The following is a 19,903-nucleotide window of genomic DNA, read 5'->3' on the forward strand; positions in this document are numbered from 1 at the left end:
ACTCCACCATAGGGAGTTAGTGGTGTGAAACGGCTTCATGGAGAGATTGGCGTCAGGAGTTTCATGTGCCTGACATTTAAAATATCCAGGCTGAGTGCTGCCAGCTAAGGATTCCTTCTCTGATGACATCTTTCCAGAGGTCATGTAAACTTCCTCGTGTTCGGACTTTTGGGTGTGCTCCAGGACTGCTTTTTTGTTTGTTTGTTTTAAACCTTGCTCATTTTCCCCCTGAAGGATGTTCTTGGCATCCAGCTGAAGACATGAGAGCAACACAGATATCCAGCTGTGTGGTTTTTGGATAGCAAGCTCAGCAAACAAAGCCAGATAAAGTTTAGTACAGCAAGACTCCCAGAAGCAGTTGAAACCTTTACAGCATTGATGTGATTTGGGGGTCAGTTAGGCAAGAGGCATGTCTTGAACTCTGAAGCCTCAGTGGTGACTCTGCGAGTGTCCATGATGTCATATGTAAAACAAGATCCAAACTGCGCATGTTTTCTTAGGGTTTAAATAATCCACAGCAACATTGTGGGGAGGAGAACAGTTTGAGATCTGTTTATCTTCCCTGTTTTACAGGAATGCTATCTAGGTCACTCAGCCCATCAGTTTGAAAGTTCAGAAGTATTTTTCACTAGCAATAAGCTATGAAATACATGTCTGAGGCTCCTACCGGTGGTTTGAAGGTTGTGGTACCTTCACATATTGTAGAAAGAGATCATATTGACCATGTCATTTCTTCTGATGTACATTTAAGCAAGTTAGAAACTGGTTTGTAGTCCCTTACCCTGGGCTTCCACACTGCCAGGGTCTCACAAAATGATGTCACGTTTGAGCAACGTAGCCATCCCTAGAAGTGATAGGGACTCAGATACCATTTGCAGTTCAGAACCATGTCTTGAGTTACATTTCACAGTTTATTCCCAGTGAGAAGGGCTCTCAACCTGTGCTAAATCATGGGCAGTATAATTTATGCATTAGAACATCATCAAATAGGCTGTTTTCTCCACTTGATTCGTGGTGAATTCCTTTCAGAATTCTGTGGATTTGTTAAAAAAAGGGGAGCTGAGAGAGAATGCTATAAAAGGAGAATCCTTTACATGGGGCTTTTTGTTTAGCACAGAACCAGTTTATACACTGTTTCAATTTACTATATACTGACAGTTCTGTAGGGGAGAGATGAAGTGGTTGAGGTAATATCTTTTATTGGACCCACCTTGTCTCTCTAATATCCTAGCACCAATGTGGCTGCAACAACACTGCAAACAGCAATGGAAGATATTCGATAGTAATCAGTTAGGGACACCCCAGATAGACTGTGTTCCCTGTGTAATCACTACATGCTGATACCCTGGATTCCCCAAATCTGATATGTGCAGAGAAGCAAAATTCCCATCTTAAAAGAACAGCAAAAATCGTAAGAGATGTGTTAATGCTAAGGCAGATCAATCATTTTATAATTGGCTCTAATTTGCAGTTCCACTTGGTGTAACCTATTTTACCTGCAGCCCAGTCCCACTCAGAAAGGCAAGAAATCCTTCCCCATCCGTGTCAACATCATAGAAATCATTCCTACTATGTTCCTTACAACCAAAAGACTCGCTAATTGGTATGAGCAAGGAGCAAACGTGTCAGCACCAGATAGGAAATGCATCAAACTCTTTCAGTGGTGGGCCCAATATAAGTAGAAAAATTAATAGATTTTAAGGCCAGAAGGGACCGTTATGATCATCTAGTCTGACTTTCTGCATAACACAGGCCATAGAACTTCAGCCAGTGATTCCTGCATCAAAACCCCAGTAACAGACAGGCCACTTATTGGTAATTTCACTGTGGTCATTGCTTTTTTCTGACCTTCTCCATCACTTTCAGTTCCCTTGCACAAATTAAAAGACATCAATGCCTGCATCTGCCCCATTGACTGATATGGGAGCAGGGATGCTCATCCCCCGTTAGCCTAGGGTTCCAAGTGGACCAGAGCATTTATTCAGCTATTTGTACAACAGTACATAGGGATTAGGGGGTCACACATTCTGGAACTCGGAGATCTCTACTGTCTGGTCCAGTTGGCCACTTCGCTTTGTCAACAGTTTATCTTCAAAATAAAATAAAGAGCGCCTCATTTCTGGGCATGTCTGAGCATGTCCCATATGATGTTTAAGAAAATAAAGCATGTTAGGACAGGAAATGGAAATATTGTAACCAGTTAATTCTTGTTAAATGTTAAAAACAAATATACAGAGACACAGATGTATAACACCTGCACGCACACGCATGTTGACTCGCATACACAGCAGCCTTTGAATAGTAGCTGCTTCCTTTACTAAGCTTGAAAAATGCAGCACAATTGGAAAGAGCTGGTTTGGAAACCAGTGAATCCAAGAACAGCTCACACCTCTAGAACAACCAAGGCTGCACTGCATTTAGAAAGTCTGAACTCTATTCAGTGATGTCTCTCAAATAGTTTGATAGCATCACATAGCAGATTGAGACCTTATAAAAATCATCATGGGGGCACTTCACCCCGTATGCCATCTAATTCCCATTTAAAACATTCTGGAGAAGACCATCTGCACAGGGGTAAATTTCATCCTTTGTGCCTAGAGCTATCTGCGGTCTCACTCAGTGGGTCTAAAAGTTGCTTAACAGCATTGTTGCAGGGATTTGTGAAAACGGTGTTAATAAATTCTTTGCAAATTAAGCAGTTTAGCTGATATACGTTTTATAATCCAAAGTTAGTTCTCTTTTCCAGTAAGACTCAAATCAGCAGGTCAAATTATATAATATACTTCCTATTCTGCCCTGCTGACCAGACTAAAGAAGTCACAGCTACACTAAGAAGTTATTCTTCCTAACTAAATTACAAATGCAAAAAGTGTTAGTCAGTCAATAAGTGTTACAGAAATGAATGTTAAGTGCTACCAATGCCTCAGTGTGTTTGTAGTAAATGGATACTTGTTAATACAGAGTCAATTGAATCCCTACACCTAAGCTTAGCAGAATTCAGTGGGTTTTTCATATTTTTGACAGATAATGTCAATGTTTATTTTTAAGCATTTTCTTCTATTTTTATCATTTTAAATATTCACAGTTGCAGGAAATTATGGGGGGCAGGGTTACACAATGGGAGGGTCAGACATTTCATGACAGTAGGCATTGAGATTCAAAAAAGTTAAAGATTTACAACTGTTAAAACACAAATTGCCAACATCACATGTCAGAATATACCAAGTAAATAACCTTAAATCAAACTAATAAATTCTCAAGCAGCATTTTTCTTACTTTGCTTATCTGTGAATTTCAATTATCTATAGAAATATTTTTCATCAGTTTGGGTGTGTATGGTGAAATCAATGTTTACCGACATCTTACTGATAAAAATAAAATACTTCCAAACCTATTGGTGCCTGTGAAATAATGCTAAACATAGGAACATAGGGCTAGACCCTAGGGAGTGACCAAACTGCACTTGGTGCAGGCTTAGGGGGAAGAAGAGGGGGTTATACCCGCTAATCATGGAGTTGGCTGGAACTGGTTCAGCCCCCAGTGCAACTTAGAACATTCCTACCACTTAATTTGTGCCCAAATGCAGTGGCCCACAAGGGTCTGTTTCACCAGCTGGGAATCAACCAAGTACAATCATACTCCAGCTATACTCTGTACAATGGTACAAGGAGAGGATGGCCAGGAACCAGCTACAGCGGCCCTGTGTCTCCTAGGGACTCCCCTGTGCTGGGGAATCCTTGAGCAGCTATCTCAGCCAGCTTTGCAATTGCTTTTTGTACACGTGGACTGTCGCAGAGCATGATCTGGCCCATAGAAGACACAACCTAATGATTTTCATGGGTTTGTTTCTAACTTGGACATGTTTATTGAGAACTTGAGGAAGGAGAGCAGCTGTCTATGTTACTGACAGCAGGACCGAGGAGATGGATCTCTGGTATGTTCATCTGCTAAAAAGATGGTTAACAGAGAACATGACAAAGCTGCAATATCAGGGAGGCTCCATTGCCCATTCTTAAGGCTACAACTTGTATTATTTGCAATGCTGGGCACAGAGTCTGACTCATGTTCTAGAGAGAGTACACAAGTGGCAATACAACATTCTTGAGACTCGAAGCGATTTCTTATGAAGAAAGGATCATTGATTTGAACAGGGAAATCTTATGGTATATAGGATTTTCACTAAGGACATGTCCAGGGAGAGGACAGTACATATAGTCACATTCCAAAATTAAGAAAGAGGAGATTTACCATCTCACTTCTGATAAGTTCACCATTCAGTAGTTGTGATTAGAGCTGAGTAAATAATTGATTTTTCAGTTCAGTGGCAAAACCAAATATCACAGAGCTGTATGCGTTACTCTCCCTTCTTTCGTTCTTTCTTTCTTTGCCAAAGCTATTCGCCAAATCTGACTCTGATTCACAAATAGTTTCAGTCAACCCGAAACTGCATTTTTTGGGCAATAAACTGTCTGAAAAATGTTGCCCAGCTCTAGTTGTAACAGATGTGATAAGCAAATGCATAGATTAGTAGTAACAATGTTTGAACCCTCGGAAAAGAAAAGGTAAAATAAATAAAATTGTCTCTCTCTGCTCTAGGGGTCCAATCTGACTGATATCTGCACACAACTTCTGCTCCAAGGGACTTTGTTGAAAATCTCAGCAGGAAACATCCAGGAGAGAACATTTTTTCTGTTCGATAATCTTCTGGTCTACTGCAAGCGGAAATCCAGGTGAGCCCCAGAGGCATTAATAGGCTTATCATGGGACAATTCTTAAATGTACATCTTCCACCAGGGGAAAAACAGCAACAGCTGACCATCTACGCTATCTCCCATCAGCCTCTAGGACGGAGTCACAGGTTTATTATCTATTCCTTTCATCTGCTTTTACTACTGTTGTTCATTCAGTCTGGTGGACATAGAATGTGCTGTACACCAGGATAAGTGTGCAGACCAGTAACAGAGTCCCCGCCCTGAAAAATGTACAGTCTAAAGACATGAGTTGATACAGCACAGAAGAAACAGAGTAAGGTGTGGCCCTTACAGCTGAAAAGTTTCCCAGAGCAGGTGAGTCTTCAGGAATGCTGTGAAGAAGGGCAGTTTGCCACTATTCATTGGCAGGTTGTTCCAAGCATAAGAGGGTTAGGTGAAAGAAGATGTGAAATCAGGAGAGGGCAGAGGAGACAAGAGGAGTCCAGAGAGAATGGAAGGCGAAGACAGGCCACAGGAGTAACTGGTCAGGAAATTTCTGATGGAACAGGGTTTTTTGACGGAAAATGCAGATTCATTGAAACTGAAATATTCTCTAGAAATGTGTCGGTTTTGATGAATTTCCGCTCAAACATAGGCTTCGTGTCCATGGAACCCTGCCTGGTGGGTTGTTGGGGAACATGGGCCTCAGATTTAGGGACCCCAGGGCTTCCATGGCCTATGGCTGTGGGGCAGCACCCCTATGAGGACTGCCCCAGGGTCTGGGATCCCAGGGTTTCCAGGCTCCCAGCCACAGAACTGTATGCATTATTTCCCCTTCTTGTCCTGGTAACACTAACTCTCCCCTCTTGCCACCTTATAGCCCTATTAGTATTAACTATTATTACTAATGTAGCATTGATAGTATGCAAGGCTCTTCACAGACATAGCTACTACAGCAATTATTCCATATTTTATTGACTTAATTCTCCTTTCAACTTTTATTTCTTCCTTCATGGCTCAAATCTCATCCCCACACCTTCCCCTTTCCCTACTTTTCCCTTCATTTTTCGTTCCTTGCTTCCTATTATATCCCCTCTCATAACCCTCACCAATTTCCTCTCCTCTCTGCTAAATGTGCTCCTTTCCCCCCTTTACAAATCATTCCTGAAGGAAGCCTCACACTCAAAATGTTGAATCTGACCTTTTACTGCTCAGTTTCGGCCTGTCTAAGAGCTTTCTCGCTCTCTGGTTCTCTTTGTAGTTTAGGTTGGTACAACCCCTCCCCTTATGCACTTTTCCTGGAACACTAAGTTTTAGGAAACAAAATGTTCCACTGCCTTTTAAGCAAGTGTCTGTGTTTTTGCACAGCAGACATTACTGAGCTACTCTGTACTCTGGCTTGGGATCGGACCAGGCTGCTCTAACGCTTTGCGTTCCCCCCAAGGATCAGTGTTATTTCTCTTTCTTCAATAACGTAACATGGACTGTCCAAATCTCCAGAATATGATTTCCATTAAAAAGCAGAGTATTCAAAGAAGCCTTCGGGCATTGCATCATATGAAAGATATATTTAGGGACTAAAAGGCTACTTTAATTTTGGATATTTTCCTTGTCTAGCTGCTATTTATAATTTGGTCCTGAGTGGAAATGAAAGTCTATGCACATGTGATAGCATTGTCTGTCAGCCAGCTGCATGAAAAACAACTGACACGTTAATGGGATGCAGATTTTTTGAAAGTTAACACTGTCTACAGTGGTGCCTGGCTTAAAGCCTAATCACCTGATTCTGATCTCACTTATGCTGATTTTAACTGGTCTAACTCCACTGGCACTACTCCTGATTTACTCCAGTGTAACTGAGATCAGAATCAGGCCCACAGCTTTCAGTAAAATGTCAACAATAAGACAAAATGCTGCTGCTCTGTTTTGGGGGGAGGGATAACTCAGTGGTTTGAGCATTGACCTGCTAAACCCAGGGTTGTGAGTTCAATCCTTGAGGGGGATCTGGGACAAAAATCTGTCTGGGGATTGGTCCTGCTTTGAGCAGGGGGTTGGACTAGATGACCTCCTGAGGTCCCTTCCAACCCTGGTATTCTATGATTCTATGGAAAATATGGTATCTCACTCTGGTGTAAATCAGAAGTAGATTTGTTGAGCTCAGTGGAGTTACACTGTAAAATGGGTTTGGGATCAGAGTCCGGACCCAGATTTTGAAGTGCAGGTTTGCTGTTTGATCTTTTACAGAGGCCTAGCAAAGTCTGACAAACTGATGACACAGATTTTGAGGGCTGAGTATTGTTTTGTTATGTTAGAAGCAGCTTCTATTGCTGTTCAAATTGCGTCCTGATGTCAGGAACAATATGCCTCCTTTGAGGAAATTGGCTGTCCATCCAAAGGTCTTCATCAGAGCTGTCTGAAGAGCTTCTCTTTTAAATCAACTCAGTTCTCTTGAGGAAATGATCTAATGACTCTAAGATTTTAACCCTTGTCAATCTGATTGCATGTAAATATCTGGTCATCACCAAGTTGTATTTATCACCAGTGCTAGTTGGAAAACAAAATATAATGTTCACAAAAAAGTTTTTTGATTCTCTACTCCCCCCACCTCTGACACCTGTTTTTCATTTCAACAGAAATTCTCTGACTAGCTCTTTTTATCGCAACATGATTTATGTCCCTTGGACTCCTGGCAAGTCACGACGGCTGCCCCTTAACGTCACAGAGTTTGAACACCTGCCATCTTAAACAACGCTCATTTGGCCAGTTTTGGGGTGGTTCCTATAGTGGGGTTGTTTTTAAATATTAGAGCCAATTAAAGCACAGCAGGTGTCAGCTGGATCATTTTAAACATCGTCTATGCAGAAAGGCGCAGAACATAACAGTGAGAAGGCCTTTCCTGGAGGCCTCCCATAACAGAGACTCTTCTGTCAATTGAATGATAAGGGTACAAACCCTGACGCAAAGGTTGCATCAATGGGGCTGTTATGCCAAACAATGTTGGTATGAATGTAATATGCAGAGACTTTCCAAATGCTTACAGCACACCATGTAACACTAGCCTCTATGTGTTTCACTGCCAACTAGGAACTCGAAATGGAGGTTCTGAACGTTTCCAAAAACTGTCAACCAAACAGAGGCCAAATTTAACATTTGACATCAAAATCATGAGGTTTCATCAAAAACCATGCGGAATTCAGCTGTGTCTACAGAAATCTGTGCTGACATTTCTGGTTGGTTCAAACCCACAACAAAGCAAAACTCAGAGAGGTCAAAATGCTCATTAAACCTTGCAAAATGCAGCTGTTGAACAGCTCTGTTTGCTACACTGACAACATGGCATGGTTATCATTGACATGTTGTGCAATAGAATAATTGAATTAATATGTTTAGTGGTCAGATCCCCATGAAAAGCAAAATTGGAATAATGTGGATGTAGTTGGCATGGTGGTTTTTTTTAGTCTTAATATATCTCAAACGGAGTGGAACTGTTGTTTCTAGTGTTCATTAGATTTAAAACAAGATATTTGTTATCAGCTACACTTGTTTATTCACATGTAGAATTGTAACAATATAAATCCATCAGCCCCAGGTTTTCATTACATTTCATATATTATTTTTACTGCCTTGTCAATAGTTACTTTCCTAGCTCCTAATAAAATAAATTGAAAACAGGATTACTACAAATTATTTTAAAAGAAAGCCATCACATTTACAAACGCCAGTCTCTTCCTCTGGGCAAAGATAAAGGACAGCTATTAACTGCATTTCTGATTCCTAATTGCAGAGTTGCTGGGAAAAAGGCATCTAAACGTACCAAGTCAATCAACGGATCACTCTATATCTTCAGGGGCCGAATAAACACCGAGGTCATGGAAGTGGAGAATGTGGAAGATGGGACAGGTAAGGAATCAGTTTTCTCCCTCTAAGGACAGAGCAGGTCCATATCCTCCCTTGGTAAACCGCAAAGTACAAAAGTACTGCATCTGGTTGCAGTTTGGGTCCTTCCCTGGGACTTCGGCTCAGGCCCTATGTGAGCAGCAAAAAGTATTATATACCTTTGTCATTTGAAATATTGCCAACCGTTATCCTGAGAATCAAGCCATTTATAAAGGATTTGCTGCCATGAATGAAATATGATTAGATATTACTGTCCTTGTGACCTACTGACACTGGAATCTGGCTTTGATAGAAGAGAACTAGTGCATTTCAGTTCAGATCTTCAGTTGCCACCTATTGCTGTTGCACTGGGTCATGGGGTTTGTATTCTGTCCTTGAGGCCAGGGGCAGGCTAAGGGGACAATGCAAGAGTCCCTATGTTCTTAATGCAAAAATCCTCCCAATGTAAGTTGTGGAGGAGCTAGTGAATTCCCAGGAGGCTCAGAATGGAGAAACTTGACAAAGAGCAGATTCTTTTTCACTCAACATTTTAGATCCAGATATTTTCTTTAAAGGATTTTCATTTGAAAGCTTCTAGTGTGATGAGGCCCAGCTATAAAGCATCATTAATTAGGTCCCTTTTGGGGCTGAGGCCATGGACATGGAGCATGGAGACTGAAAGGGAGGGATTCACACTAGAAGAGGTTGCTGTAGGTCTGGGTTATAGCAGAGAAACCAGGGGGTGGTTCATAGATTTCTGGGTTATAGCGGAGAAACCAGGGGATGGTTCATAGATTCATAGCTTTCAAGGCCAGAAGGGACCACTGTGATCAGGTCGTCAGCCCTCCTATATAACACAGGCCATAAGGAGTGCCCTGAATGAATCCCTGTTTGAACTAGAGGTGATCTCTTGGGAAAACACGGTGTGTCCATGTGTGAGGGAGTGCGTGTCACTTCCAGATGTGCACTGCCACTGCCTGCCATGTGTCACTTGTGCAGGGGTGATGAGAGAATTTCAGTCTCTAGGGCTGTACTTTGACACTTTTCACTTTCCTCGGCAGGACTTTGCACTACGGGATTTGTCCAATACAGAATAGAAATATATCAGTATAATTTCACTGGAACTCAAGCCGTCGGTGAGCCCACTGCAGACTTCCCCTGTTAACATGGCTCTTGGGAATGAGACTGGCCCAGACTCTTGCTGACTGAGGGGACTGCTGCTCAGACATGGAACTCCCATTGCCACCAGTGGAATTTCTGATTGTTGAGCAGTCGCAGTTTCAGGCCCATAATGTACAAGAACCCAAGTTTTCAAACTTGGCGCACTAAAGATAGGTAGCTGCATGAGTATTAGATTGTCAGAGGAGCTAAGCACCCCCAGCTTCCATTGACTTCCATAAGAATTGCAAGTGTCCAGCACCTGTGAAATTCAGGGCATTTCAATGTGGAAATTGTGGCCAAAGCATCCAAATTAAATTGTTTTCATTAAAGGGCCAGGCCTTCCATTCACTGTCTGGGCTGTGCATTGTGTTTTTGCAGCAGATTATCACAGCAACGGCTACACGGTGACTAATGGCTGGAAGATACACAACACTGCCAAAAACAAATGGTTTGTTTGCATGGCCAAGACTCCAGAGGACAAACAGAAATGGCTGGATGCTATAATCAAGGAAAGGGAACAGAGAGAGAGTAAGTGAATGGCATATCTTCTAACAGCACTGAGTGACTCACACAGGAGAGACACTGTGTGTGTGAACACGTGTGTGTGTGTGTATGTGCGCATACATGGATGTGTGCGTACATGTTTGCATGACTATGAATGTGTCAGAGGGAGAGAGAAGCTGTTCTAGTTTCTTAAAGTTTTCCTCTATGTGACAGTGGCTTTTAATGGCCAACTTTAATGACAAGAGAATCAAGTGACTGGAAGCATCTACTTCTTAATTTACCCCTGGGCATTTTAATGCCCCAGGCATCATATTTACAGGAATCAAATTATCAGTTTCTTTTATGCACTGAAGCACTTTGAAACATTGTCTTTACTTTAAGTTTTATTTGTAAATAGAGTCTGCAAGGTGGAAAAAAACAGCCTTTTGCCAGGCGGTGCTACAAACTCATCCTCACAAGGAGTCAACCTAAATGTTTCTGGGCAGTGCATTGAAATAAAACAATTCAGGGAGAACATTTTTGGGACTGTTTGGGCTTCGCAGACTAGGAATGCTGACAAATCTGTGCAAATGTTTGTGTCGCTTTTATCTTTCTGGAACTGAATGAAAAACATGATTGTCTGTGGAACTGTTCTGTAAGAGAGGTAAGGTCTATGGAGCCTAAACACAGGACGGGGAGCCAGGAATCCTTGAGTGAAACGTTTCTGACACCGACTTCCTCTGTAGCCTCAGACAAGTTATTTGACTACTCAGCCTGTTTCCCTATCTTCAGAATGAGAACAATAACTCATTGGCAGAGGTGTTGCCAGTTAACCTTTCTAAAGCACTTTGGAGATTAGGAGCCTGACCTATAGAAGTGTCCTCCCATTTTGCAGGCACTGTTTTGTGGGTACAGTTGGCCTCATTTGCAGCTGTAACTACCTAATTCTACCAGCATGAACTGAGGTCAGTCTGAGACCCCTTTTGTACCTAAGCCCTATAAATGTTAAGTGATCCTGGTTTTCACTAGGAATTTCAAAGGATTTTAAGGGAGATGGACACCAAAATCCCACTGAAATTTAATTGGAGTTAGGTGCCTAAATTCCTCAGGCTGCTTTGGAAATCCTAGCTCTAATTATTATAATACAATACTTTACTGCGTGATAAATACAAATTAGTACAATACAAATTACAATGTGGGTTGTTATCTTGGAATACAAGAATCATTGATAATGTGCCTTGTCATATCTGAATGCCAAGGTACCTGCCAATAATAGCAGGGAAAACAGCTTCAGCATACTGTCCAGCCATAGCATAAATGAAAGTGAATTTCTAACCTCAGGCCAAAACCAGTAAGAGAAGGAATATCCCTGAAGACCAGTGAGAGAGTTTTAACTTTTTAAAGAGTGTTTCTAACCATTGGAGGCTGGGAGGTCTGTGCTCGCTAATCAATTCTGCATCACATTCTAACAGAGGGATCCTTCTGTGCTACTTTAGCATTTTTCATTAAAATGGAGTTCCTAGCTCCCAGGCCTGCGTTCAGAACACTAGCCCACATCACTCCAAATCTTCATTGCAGATTAAATTCTTGTTTTATGGCAGCTTGATGTTTTGTGAAAATTCCTGTGCAATCAGATTAAAAATAAAAAAGAGGAGACAGGTTTAATAAGAAACAAAAGAGAGAGGGTGAGACAAACAGAACCACCGTTAAGTGAACAGTTGGGTAGGGGAGAGAGGAGCCACCCATCAGGATGGTTGGGGACAAAGCAGAACCACAAGAACAGTTAAAAATTAGAGTATTCTAATGATACGGGTTCTTTGCTGGTATACGTAAGCATGGGAACTAGGGGTGCAGAGGGTGCTGCAGCACCCCTGGGCTCCCGGCTGCCACCCCGCACCCAAGGTCTCGGTTGCCACCCCGCACCCAAGGTCTTGGTTGCCACCCCATGCGCCCGGGGCTTTGCTACTGACCCACGCTCCTAGGGTCCCAGCTGCCAGCCGGTGCGCCTGGGGTCTGGCTGCTGGCCTCAGCTCTGGGGCGGGGGTGGACAGCGGTAACGGGGCTGGCTTTCAGCACCCCCACTATTAAAAATGTTCCAGCACCAGTGCTGGCATATGTGAGATGTCTGCAGAGCTGAGCTGTTTTTACCCACACTCACGCACGCAGGCATTATATAATGTCATATTATAATATGTTACATAATTTGACTGCCCTTATACAGGTGGCAGTAGATATTAGAAACCCACAGTAGAGAAAGCATGCAATGTACACTTTGTTTCCACTTTTCTTTAAGAACTGCTGATGCCTCATAGCAAACTTAAAAAACCCCATTCTGCTTAGACACAGACTCCAATTCTATAGCCTTGATCCAAAATTGTTGGTTACTTTTTGATAATTATGACCTCATCCACTGTGTACTGTCGTGTGCCTCTGTAAAGCAGGGGAAACAATACTTTCCTACTTTGGGGCCATTGCATGAAATGTAATATTTGTAGAATGCTTTTAGATCCACAGGTGGAAATATCAACTCTTAAACAACAACACACAACAAAATCCTTAGGAAAAAAATACAGAAAATCTTGGTGAAGGAAGCAGAATTATTTTTTAATGGAAAGTTTCTCAAAATTTTCTGTGCAGCATCAGCTACTCTGTCTTTTTTTTCCTCGGCTGCTTTTCATCATCCTAGTTTATGATGTGGCAGTCGATGACAGGAACTCCGGATAAACACGACTATCGTGGCAGACATTCCAGACCTTATTGGAAAGCTTCGTTTGACTCAGTACTTGCAAGGTCACAGAGCTATCAGTGTTTGGATTAGAAACCTTGGTGAGCTTCCCTATTCTGTGTGATCCTGGAATGAGCTGTGCAGAATGTGCATTCTAGTCTGCTGTTTACATCAGAGCTTGGGGAATTCGGTCATGTCAGACCAGAATGAAACATGTGTACTATTACACTGGCTGTTTTCTATCACAAGTTCACATTGCAAATTAGCTTTGGCTACACATAACAGCATGCATATTTGAATCAGATCATAGGATGGGGGAGGTGATACTAAGTCAGGAGGTCTGCAGAACCAAAACCTTTAGGCAGATATTGGATACATGAAACAAATGCTACCTTTGCAGAATGAAATATTGCATAAGACTCTCACTTCTTAAGCACATGTACCAAAACTCTGAAACAAATGCAATAACCATTTGAAAAAAACTCGAAGGCAGTGCGGTGAATAATTGATGGCCATCAGGGCTGTTAATTTTTGTTCAACTTTAGTTCTTCAAGCATAAAATAAGGCTAGAAGGGGTAAACTGGGCATCTTTTAGAGATAATTATGTATCTCTCTATCTATCTAGCCTTTCAGGCTGTTGCTTTAGTGTATAAAGTGAATGTATTGCTGGTGAAAGGTGCAAGAATAAAATAACTGGAAAACCAAGTCCTCTGTTCATTTACCAGACAGGTACAGCACAGACAACAGCAGTGCGTGCTCCCTCCATGCTCTGTCCCACCCAACTGCCTTAACCCTCAACACCAGGGGCAAAAAATTAAGACAGTTTTCATGGTCTTTAATAAGATAAGAAAGGCCAGCTGTAATGTGGATGCATGTTCACTAGGAGCTGGAGTCAGACCAATAGGCTCATTTCAGACCAGCCATCTGATTTTTGCAACTTTCAGTCATGATTAAATTGGGCCACATGCAAACTGACAGCTGAAAGGTGACACCCTTCATATATCCCATCACCACTCGCTGAAGTCATCCAGTATCTCTCCAGCTGACTGCTTGATATGGTAGCCACAGTGTATCATCTAGCACAGCTTATTTACTGGTGATAAGCCGAGGAATCAGCGTTCATATCTAGATTGGGTTTAAGTCAGGGTCTGGATTTAGTGTCAACAGAATTTTGGTCCCAATGATGGAAGTCTCTCAAAATCATCTGTTCTGACAAGATTTCTGTCATCTTGAACTAATTCTTGGGAGGGTTACAGCTGCACCAGGAATGAATTGGGAATGAGTTGTTTGTTTGTTCCAACTTGCGCATGTTCTCGGTGCATGTTCCTGAGAACATTCCACTATGTGGGATGTGACGGAGGCCTCCCATCAATTTTGCATCCAGATTGTGAAGGGGCCCATTTTTCCAATGCTTGTAAAATAAGGCACTGCCATAAACTCTTATCGTCCCAAGTGGCTGCTGCTGCTCGGTGTATGTGGCTGGCCTCAACTTTTGGCTTTGAGTGAACACTTCGATGGCCAGAATCTGAGGGAACCCCTGCTTTGTATTCCAGGTCTGAAACTGGGAATGGAGAGGGATGCGTACGTCATGATTGCGGAGAAAGGAGAGAAGCTGTATCACATGATGATGACCAAGAAAGTGAACCTTATCAAAGACAGGAGGAGAAAATTAAGCACTGTTCCCAAGTGCTTTCTTGGCAAGTAAGTGGTGTTTGGATTGAAAAGGCCCTTTCATGCCAATTAACCGAAGGGACTGTGGGTTTTCTGTGGATGGTATTGTGAGGGCAGATCAGCTGTGCTTTGCCGGGGCTTAATTGGAAAAGCCATAACCCCCATTACAGCTGCAGTTTATTAAAATTAATCATTAGTTTCTATGTAGTGCTCTGCACAGTCTGTACAATAGCAGCATATTCCACTGTGGAATATTTCACAACAATTATTTCAGATCGGCAGCAGGAGTAAGAAAAAGAGCCTAACCCCCAGATAGCCCTGGGTCCCCTTTTGTTCAGAAGGGGATGTTTTATGAGCAACGTTTGAACCCAGTAGAGCTACGCCAGCCTCAGTATCAAATCTAGAGTGTGCTCATTTAGTTATTGCTACACCAGAGACAATGTAAATTGAACAGGAGACCTCATGTCTTGTAGAAGTAAGGGATAAAAAGGACTTTTCTATGGGAGAAAACTCTCTCAGTCAGACTAGACATTAGGAAATAATTCTTAACCATCACGGAGATTATGTCTTTGAAGAGACACTGCGGAGGTGCCAGAGCACCATTACAGGAGGCGGTCAAGGAGAGATTAGATAAGGCACTAGTGGGACTATTGTAGGGAAATGTCCTGCACAGCTCACAGGGAGTCAGAGTTGGTGACCTGAGAAGACTTTTCCGACTCGGCTGCCTGTAGTTGAAATTATCAGCTGGGAAAAAATAATTTTGAGAGACAGCTTATCCAGATACTTCCCCTCCCTCCTGTTCCCAATCACTGTAATGAGGCGGTTTGCATGCAGCAGCCCTTGGGTGTATGTGAAGTGGAAGTGATGCAGTGTCTTTATGCCTGACAGACAGCAGTCTTGATTGACAGACTGGTATTCCTGGTAGAGTGAAAGTGCTTGGCTCCTTTTTATTTTTCCTCGTTTCACATGGAAAGTTTGGGCTCTGGATGTGAGGCGAGTTCTAGTATTTCCCAGTTTATGCACAGCCAGAAGTGCCAGACCAAAAGGTTGTGTTCTCACAATACTGGGTCCTTTGCTGAGTCCCCATATTTTATCTAGTTCCAAAAGTCATACATGGAATTTCCTGAGCAAGCCCTTTCTCTTTAAACATACTCCTTTATGTATTGTAAATGCTTCACACTTTCTTCTGCTCAATGCCCTCAGTCCAGCCTGGCAACAACCCTGATATTCCAGTCTTGGAAACGTGATGCAGCTCTGGCAATGCCCCACAATCCTGACCCCTCCTAGGACCCCACGACCTACCAATGCACCTCAATCCTGAACTATTGTGTCTCTGCTATTTCATTCAGAATGCCCCTCTTCTCCATAAAAAGTAACTTTGCCAGTGCACGTCAGCCTTTACCTAAAGCAACTTTTCTATTCTAGTCCTGGGCCCCCAGTACAGCTCAGCTAATGCATTTCAATCCTAACCTTTTTGCAAACTCGCCGTTCCATTGCTGGGCTTGCCCTGAACAATTCATTTCAATGGTGACCTGCACATTTGCCGGCCATTCCAGCCCAGGATCTCAAAGAAGAAGTTACTGTTGTGTTGAATTGTGCTTGTGTATTTGGTGGTTTTGAGGTGCAGGCAGGTATCAGCTGAGAATAAGACTGAGGCTGCTAAACTCATTTCACTCCTGTCCTTTGGCCATCTCACAGCATCCTACTGCACTAGAGCAATAGCACTAAATGATTCAAGGGAGAAACTGTGGATGTGGAGGGAAAAGCTGATACTGATGTGCTGTGGACTAGCCATAACTGCCTCCAACACCTTGGTGTTATGAGTTATAGAAATATCAAGTGTATTTATTTATAGGACTCTCTCTGGAATTTGATAGCAAGGTGGATTTACTCTCTCATAAATCATTCCGTGCAAAGTTCTCTTCAGGTGCACCGGCAGACCATCCAGGCATGCAAATAATCATACTCTGTGAAAGGGATGCTTTAGTGCCAGGAATGCATTTGCCACAACGGTTGCTTTTTGTACTTTTTTCCCAGAGCACCCAATTGCTCAAATGACCTTGAACTTTATTGAGTTTTGCAATGTAGAGGGGTTAGCAACCCTAGAAGGTTTCAAATCTGTGTGGGCAGATTGGAGCAACCTAAATGGCTTGGAAAGATTTTTCTGTGTATTTCTTGAGGAGCAGAAAGCCAGTAACCTCAGGGGTGGGGAGAGGTGATGTGGCTGTCAGAATTTAGAATTAAGACTACTCTAAATTATGCTGGGGACAAACCAGGGATCCGACAAGTGCCAAGGGGGCTTATGGCAAGCTTTACCCCACCTCCCACTCCCCACTTCCCAACCCCACCTGAGCTGAGCTGAGCAGAGCTGAGTATTTGCCCTGGTCTCTATTTAAGCCGAGGCAAAAGTGTCTAAGCACCCTCTTGCCCCAGGACCTAAGATAGCTGTCTATACCACTTTTCACCTATTGAAGTGACAAGTGAAATGAATGATCATATATTTAGGGCTTTAAAGTGCATTTTACTGAAATAGAAAAGGCAGGATTATAGGCAATTCCAAGGGCTAAATTCTGCCCTCACCCAGGTGCATACAGCTAACACTGAAGTCATGTATGTAGTAGAATGTGACCCTACAGACATTCCCAAATATCACCAAATTAATTAACATATTTGTGGTAGGCACTGGTTGCCAACTTTCTAATTGCAGAAAACCGAACAACCCTTCCCCAAGGCCCCGTCGTGTTCTGCCCCTTCTCTGAGGCCCCGCCACCACTCATTCCATCCCCCTCCCTCCATCGCTCACTCTCCCCCATCCTCACTCACTCACTCATTTTTACCAGGCTGGAGCAGGAGGTTGGGGTGTGGGAGGTGGTGAGGGCTCTGGCTGGGGGGGGCGGGCTCTGGGGTAGGGCCAGGGATGAGTGTTTTGGGGTGCAGGAGAGGGCTCCAGGCTGGGGCCGAGGGGTTCGGAGTGCTGGGAGGGAGTTTGAGTGTGGGAGGGGGAGCAGGGTGTGGGCTCTGGGAGGGAGTTTGGGTGCAAGGGGGGCTCAGGATTGGGTTGGGGTGCAGGAGTGGTTGTGGGGTGAGGGCTCCAGGAGGGGGCTCAGGGATGGGGCAGTGGTTGGGGTGTGGGAGGAGGTGCGGAGTGCGTGCTCCGGGAGAGGGCTCAGGGCTGGAGCAGGGGTTGGGGTGCGGGATGCGAGCTCTGAGCGGCGCTTACCTCGGGTGGCTCCCAGAAGTGGCCGGTATGTCCCTGCAGCCTCTAGGCACAGGGGTGGCCAGGGGGCTCTGCACGCTGCCTGCACCCGCAGGTGCCACCCCCACAGCTCCTATTGGCTGCGGTTCCTGGCCAATGGGAGCTGCGGAGACGGCACTTGGGGCGGGGGCAGCATGCATAGCCTCCCTGGCTGCCCCTGTGCCTAAGGCTGCAGGGACATACCAGCCACTTCTGGGAGTCGCGCAGAGCCAGAGCAGGCAAGGAGCCTGCCTTAGCCCCGCTGCACCACCGACCAGACTTTTAATGGCCTGGTCAGCAGTGCTGACCAGAGCCACCAGGGTCCCTTTTCGACCGGGCGTTCTGGTTGAAAACCGGACACCTGGCAACCCTAACTTGAGGGTAGATTAGGGTGACCAGATGACAAAGATGAAATATTTTGGGGGGGGGGGGGGGGAGGGAGGTGTGCCATCGGAGGAAAAAAAAAAAAAGCCAGTGGCGGAGCAGCCCCATCTCCACCCGACTCTATGGTGGCCGCAACAGCTGAGCGCGCCCCGGCCCGGAGCTGCCAAGCCCACGTGCTGCGCTAGATCCCCGAGACAGCCTGGCTCGCTTCCTGGCCACCCTCCCCGCCATGGGCGCGGCGCAGAAGGCCCAGGCCTGCCTTGCCTTCTACCCGGGGCTTGGGCAGAGGGAGCCGCTGCGGGATCTCTGCTGGGCTGTGCTCACCTTCCTGGAGAAGCTGGACTGGAGCAGTTTGCAGGGTGAGTGCTGGGGGCCACCCCCGCCCTCCAGGCTTGCGCCGCCATACAGCTGATCAGTGCAAGCCTGGGAGGGAGGAGGAATGCGGCATGCTTGGGGAAGAGGCGGGGCCAGGGCAGGAATTTGGGGAGGGATCCAATGGGGCAGTGGGGGGGGCGGGGTTGGGGGCGGGACCAGGGCGGGGATTTGGGGAGGGATCCAATGGGGGAAGGAGGGGCAAAATTGCTTGTTTGTTCCGTGTCCCAACCGAACATCGGTCGGGACGCGGGACAAATAAGCAAATATTGGGACAGTCCCAATAAAATCGGGACATCTGGTCACCCTAGGGTAGATTTTGCTGGGTGCTGGGCCTCTGGCTAAACTCTAGAGTGGTGTGCCCCATTCCAGACATACAGACCTGGGAGTGAAACCATGTGTAGACAGCAGGGGGCAGACCCTCAGTTGGTACAAATTGTTCACTGATTTGCGCTATGACAATTTATACCCTATGAGGCTCCCCCCCCCCCCCAGATCTGAGAGGGCTTCTGCTTTTTTTGTGTAGAACTAGATCCCTGGAGTTTGAGGGACTCCCCAGTATAAAACAGTTCTCTTTAAGTATAAAACTAAGAGCTGATGGGAAAAAATAACTGAATGCTGCTCCGAAGACCCTGAAGCCTTTAGCAAAGTGAGATGGTTTTCTTAAGTGCTACTTTAAGATTTCTATGGATTTTGGTTCTCAAGCAAAATTAGTGTTTGCTCTGTAGGCTTAACAAACTCAGAGAAGTATGTGACCCAGAAATATTGGCAGCTGCTGGACTGTTGCCAAAAAAAATCTGTTTGAAGCCAAAGAAGGACAATCAAGGAGTTTACAGGATGATGGAATTTTAACCTCATGCACTTATTAGGCAGGAGAGGGCGGGGTCGCATGGATTCTGTTAGTGCAGATGCATATGGAGATAAGGGAACTGCATGTGCAAATGGCCAGGTAGACAACTGAGAGACCATTTGCACACACGGTTACTTGATTTCCATGACTTCCATGTTGCAGGTAACTTCGCCTACAATTTAATTGCATGTTAATTTGTGCACTAAATGTGTTTGAACATCAGAGTGTCTAATTCGGTCTCCCCTGGGTCCCTGGGGCTTAGTTCCTCATTTCATTTGCTAATGACCCCTTCCGGCAGACAAGGAGCAGCATTGACTGGCTCAAAGAAAAGACACATCCCACCCTTCTTCACCTTTAATCCATGGGGGAAGCAAAGGATCCTCTGGGCTCCAAGAGGAGTTCATAGTGTTTGTCTCTCCATACAGGAGTTATTTCACATACTCTTTCCCTAAAGT

At 44.4% G+C, this 19,903-nt stretch overlaps 1 protein-coding gene across 3 annotated transcripts in view; it reads left to right on the forward strand.

The window, feature by feature from the left end:
- The window catches only part of PREX1 (phosphatidylinositol-3,4,5-trisphosphate dependent Rac exchange factor 1), a 220,400-nt gene that overhangs the window by 124,415 nt on the left and 76,082 nt on the right, over positions 1-19,903 (forward strand). For 2 of the 3 annotated variants that reach the window (XM_034786896.1, XM_034786895.1), the window contains exons 7-10: positions 4,597-4,730; positions 8,476-8,591; positions 10,107-10,256; positions 14,490-14,637. In XM_034786896.1, coding sequence (XP_034642787.1) covers positions 4,597-4,730; positions 8,476-8,591; positions 10,107-10,256; positions 14,490-14,637 — 548 coding nt within the window. The remainder of the gene's footprint in view (positions 1-4,596; positions 4,731-8,475; positions 8,592-10,106; positions 10,257-14,489; positions 14,638-19,903) is intronic. The other variant, XM_034786897.1, reaches the window with a different exon arrangement.

The sequence above is a fragment of the Trachemys scripta genome, chromosome 12 (assembly GCF_013100865.1).
Source record: "Trachemys scripta elegans isolate TJP31775 chromosome 12, CAS_Tse_1.0, whole genome shotgun sequence".
Lineage (NCBI taxonomy): Eukaryota > Metazoa > Chordata > Testudines > Emydidae > Trachemys > Trachemys scripta.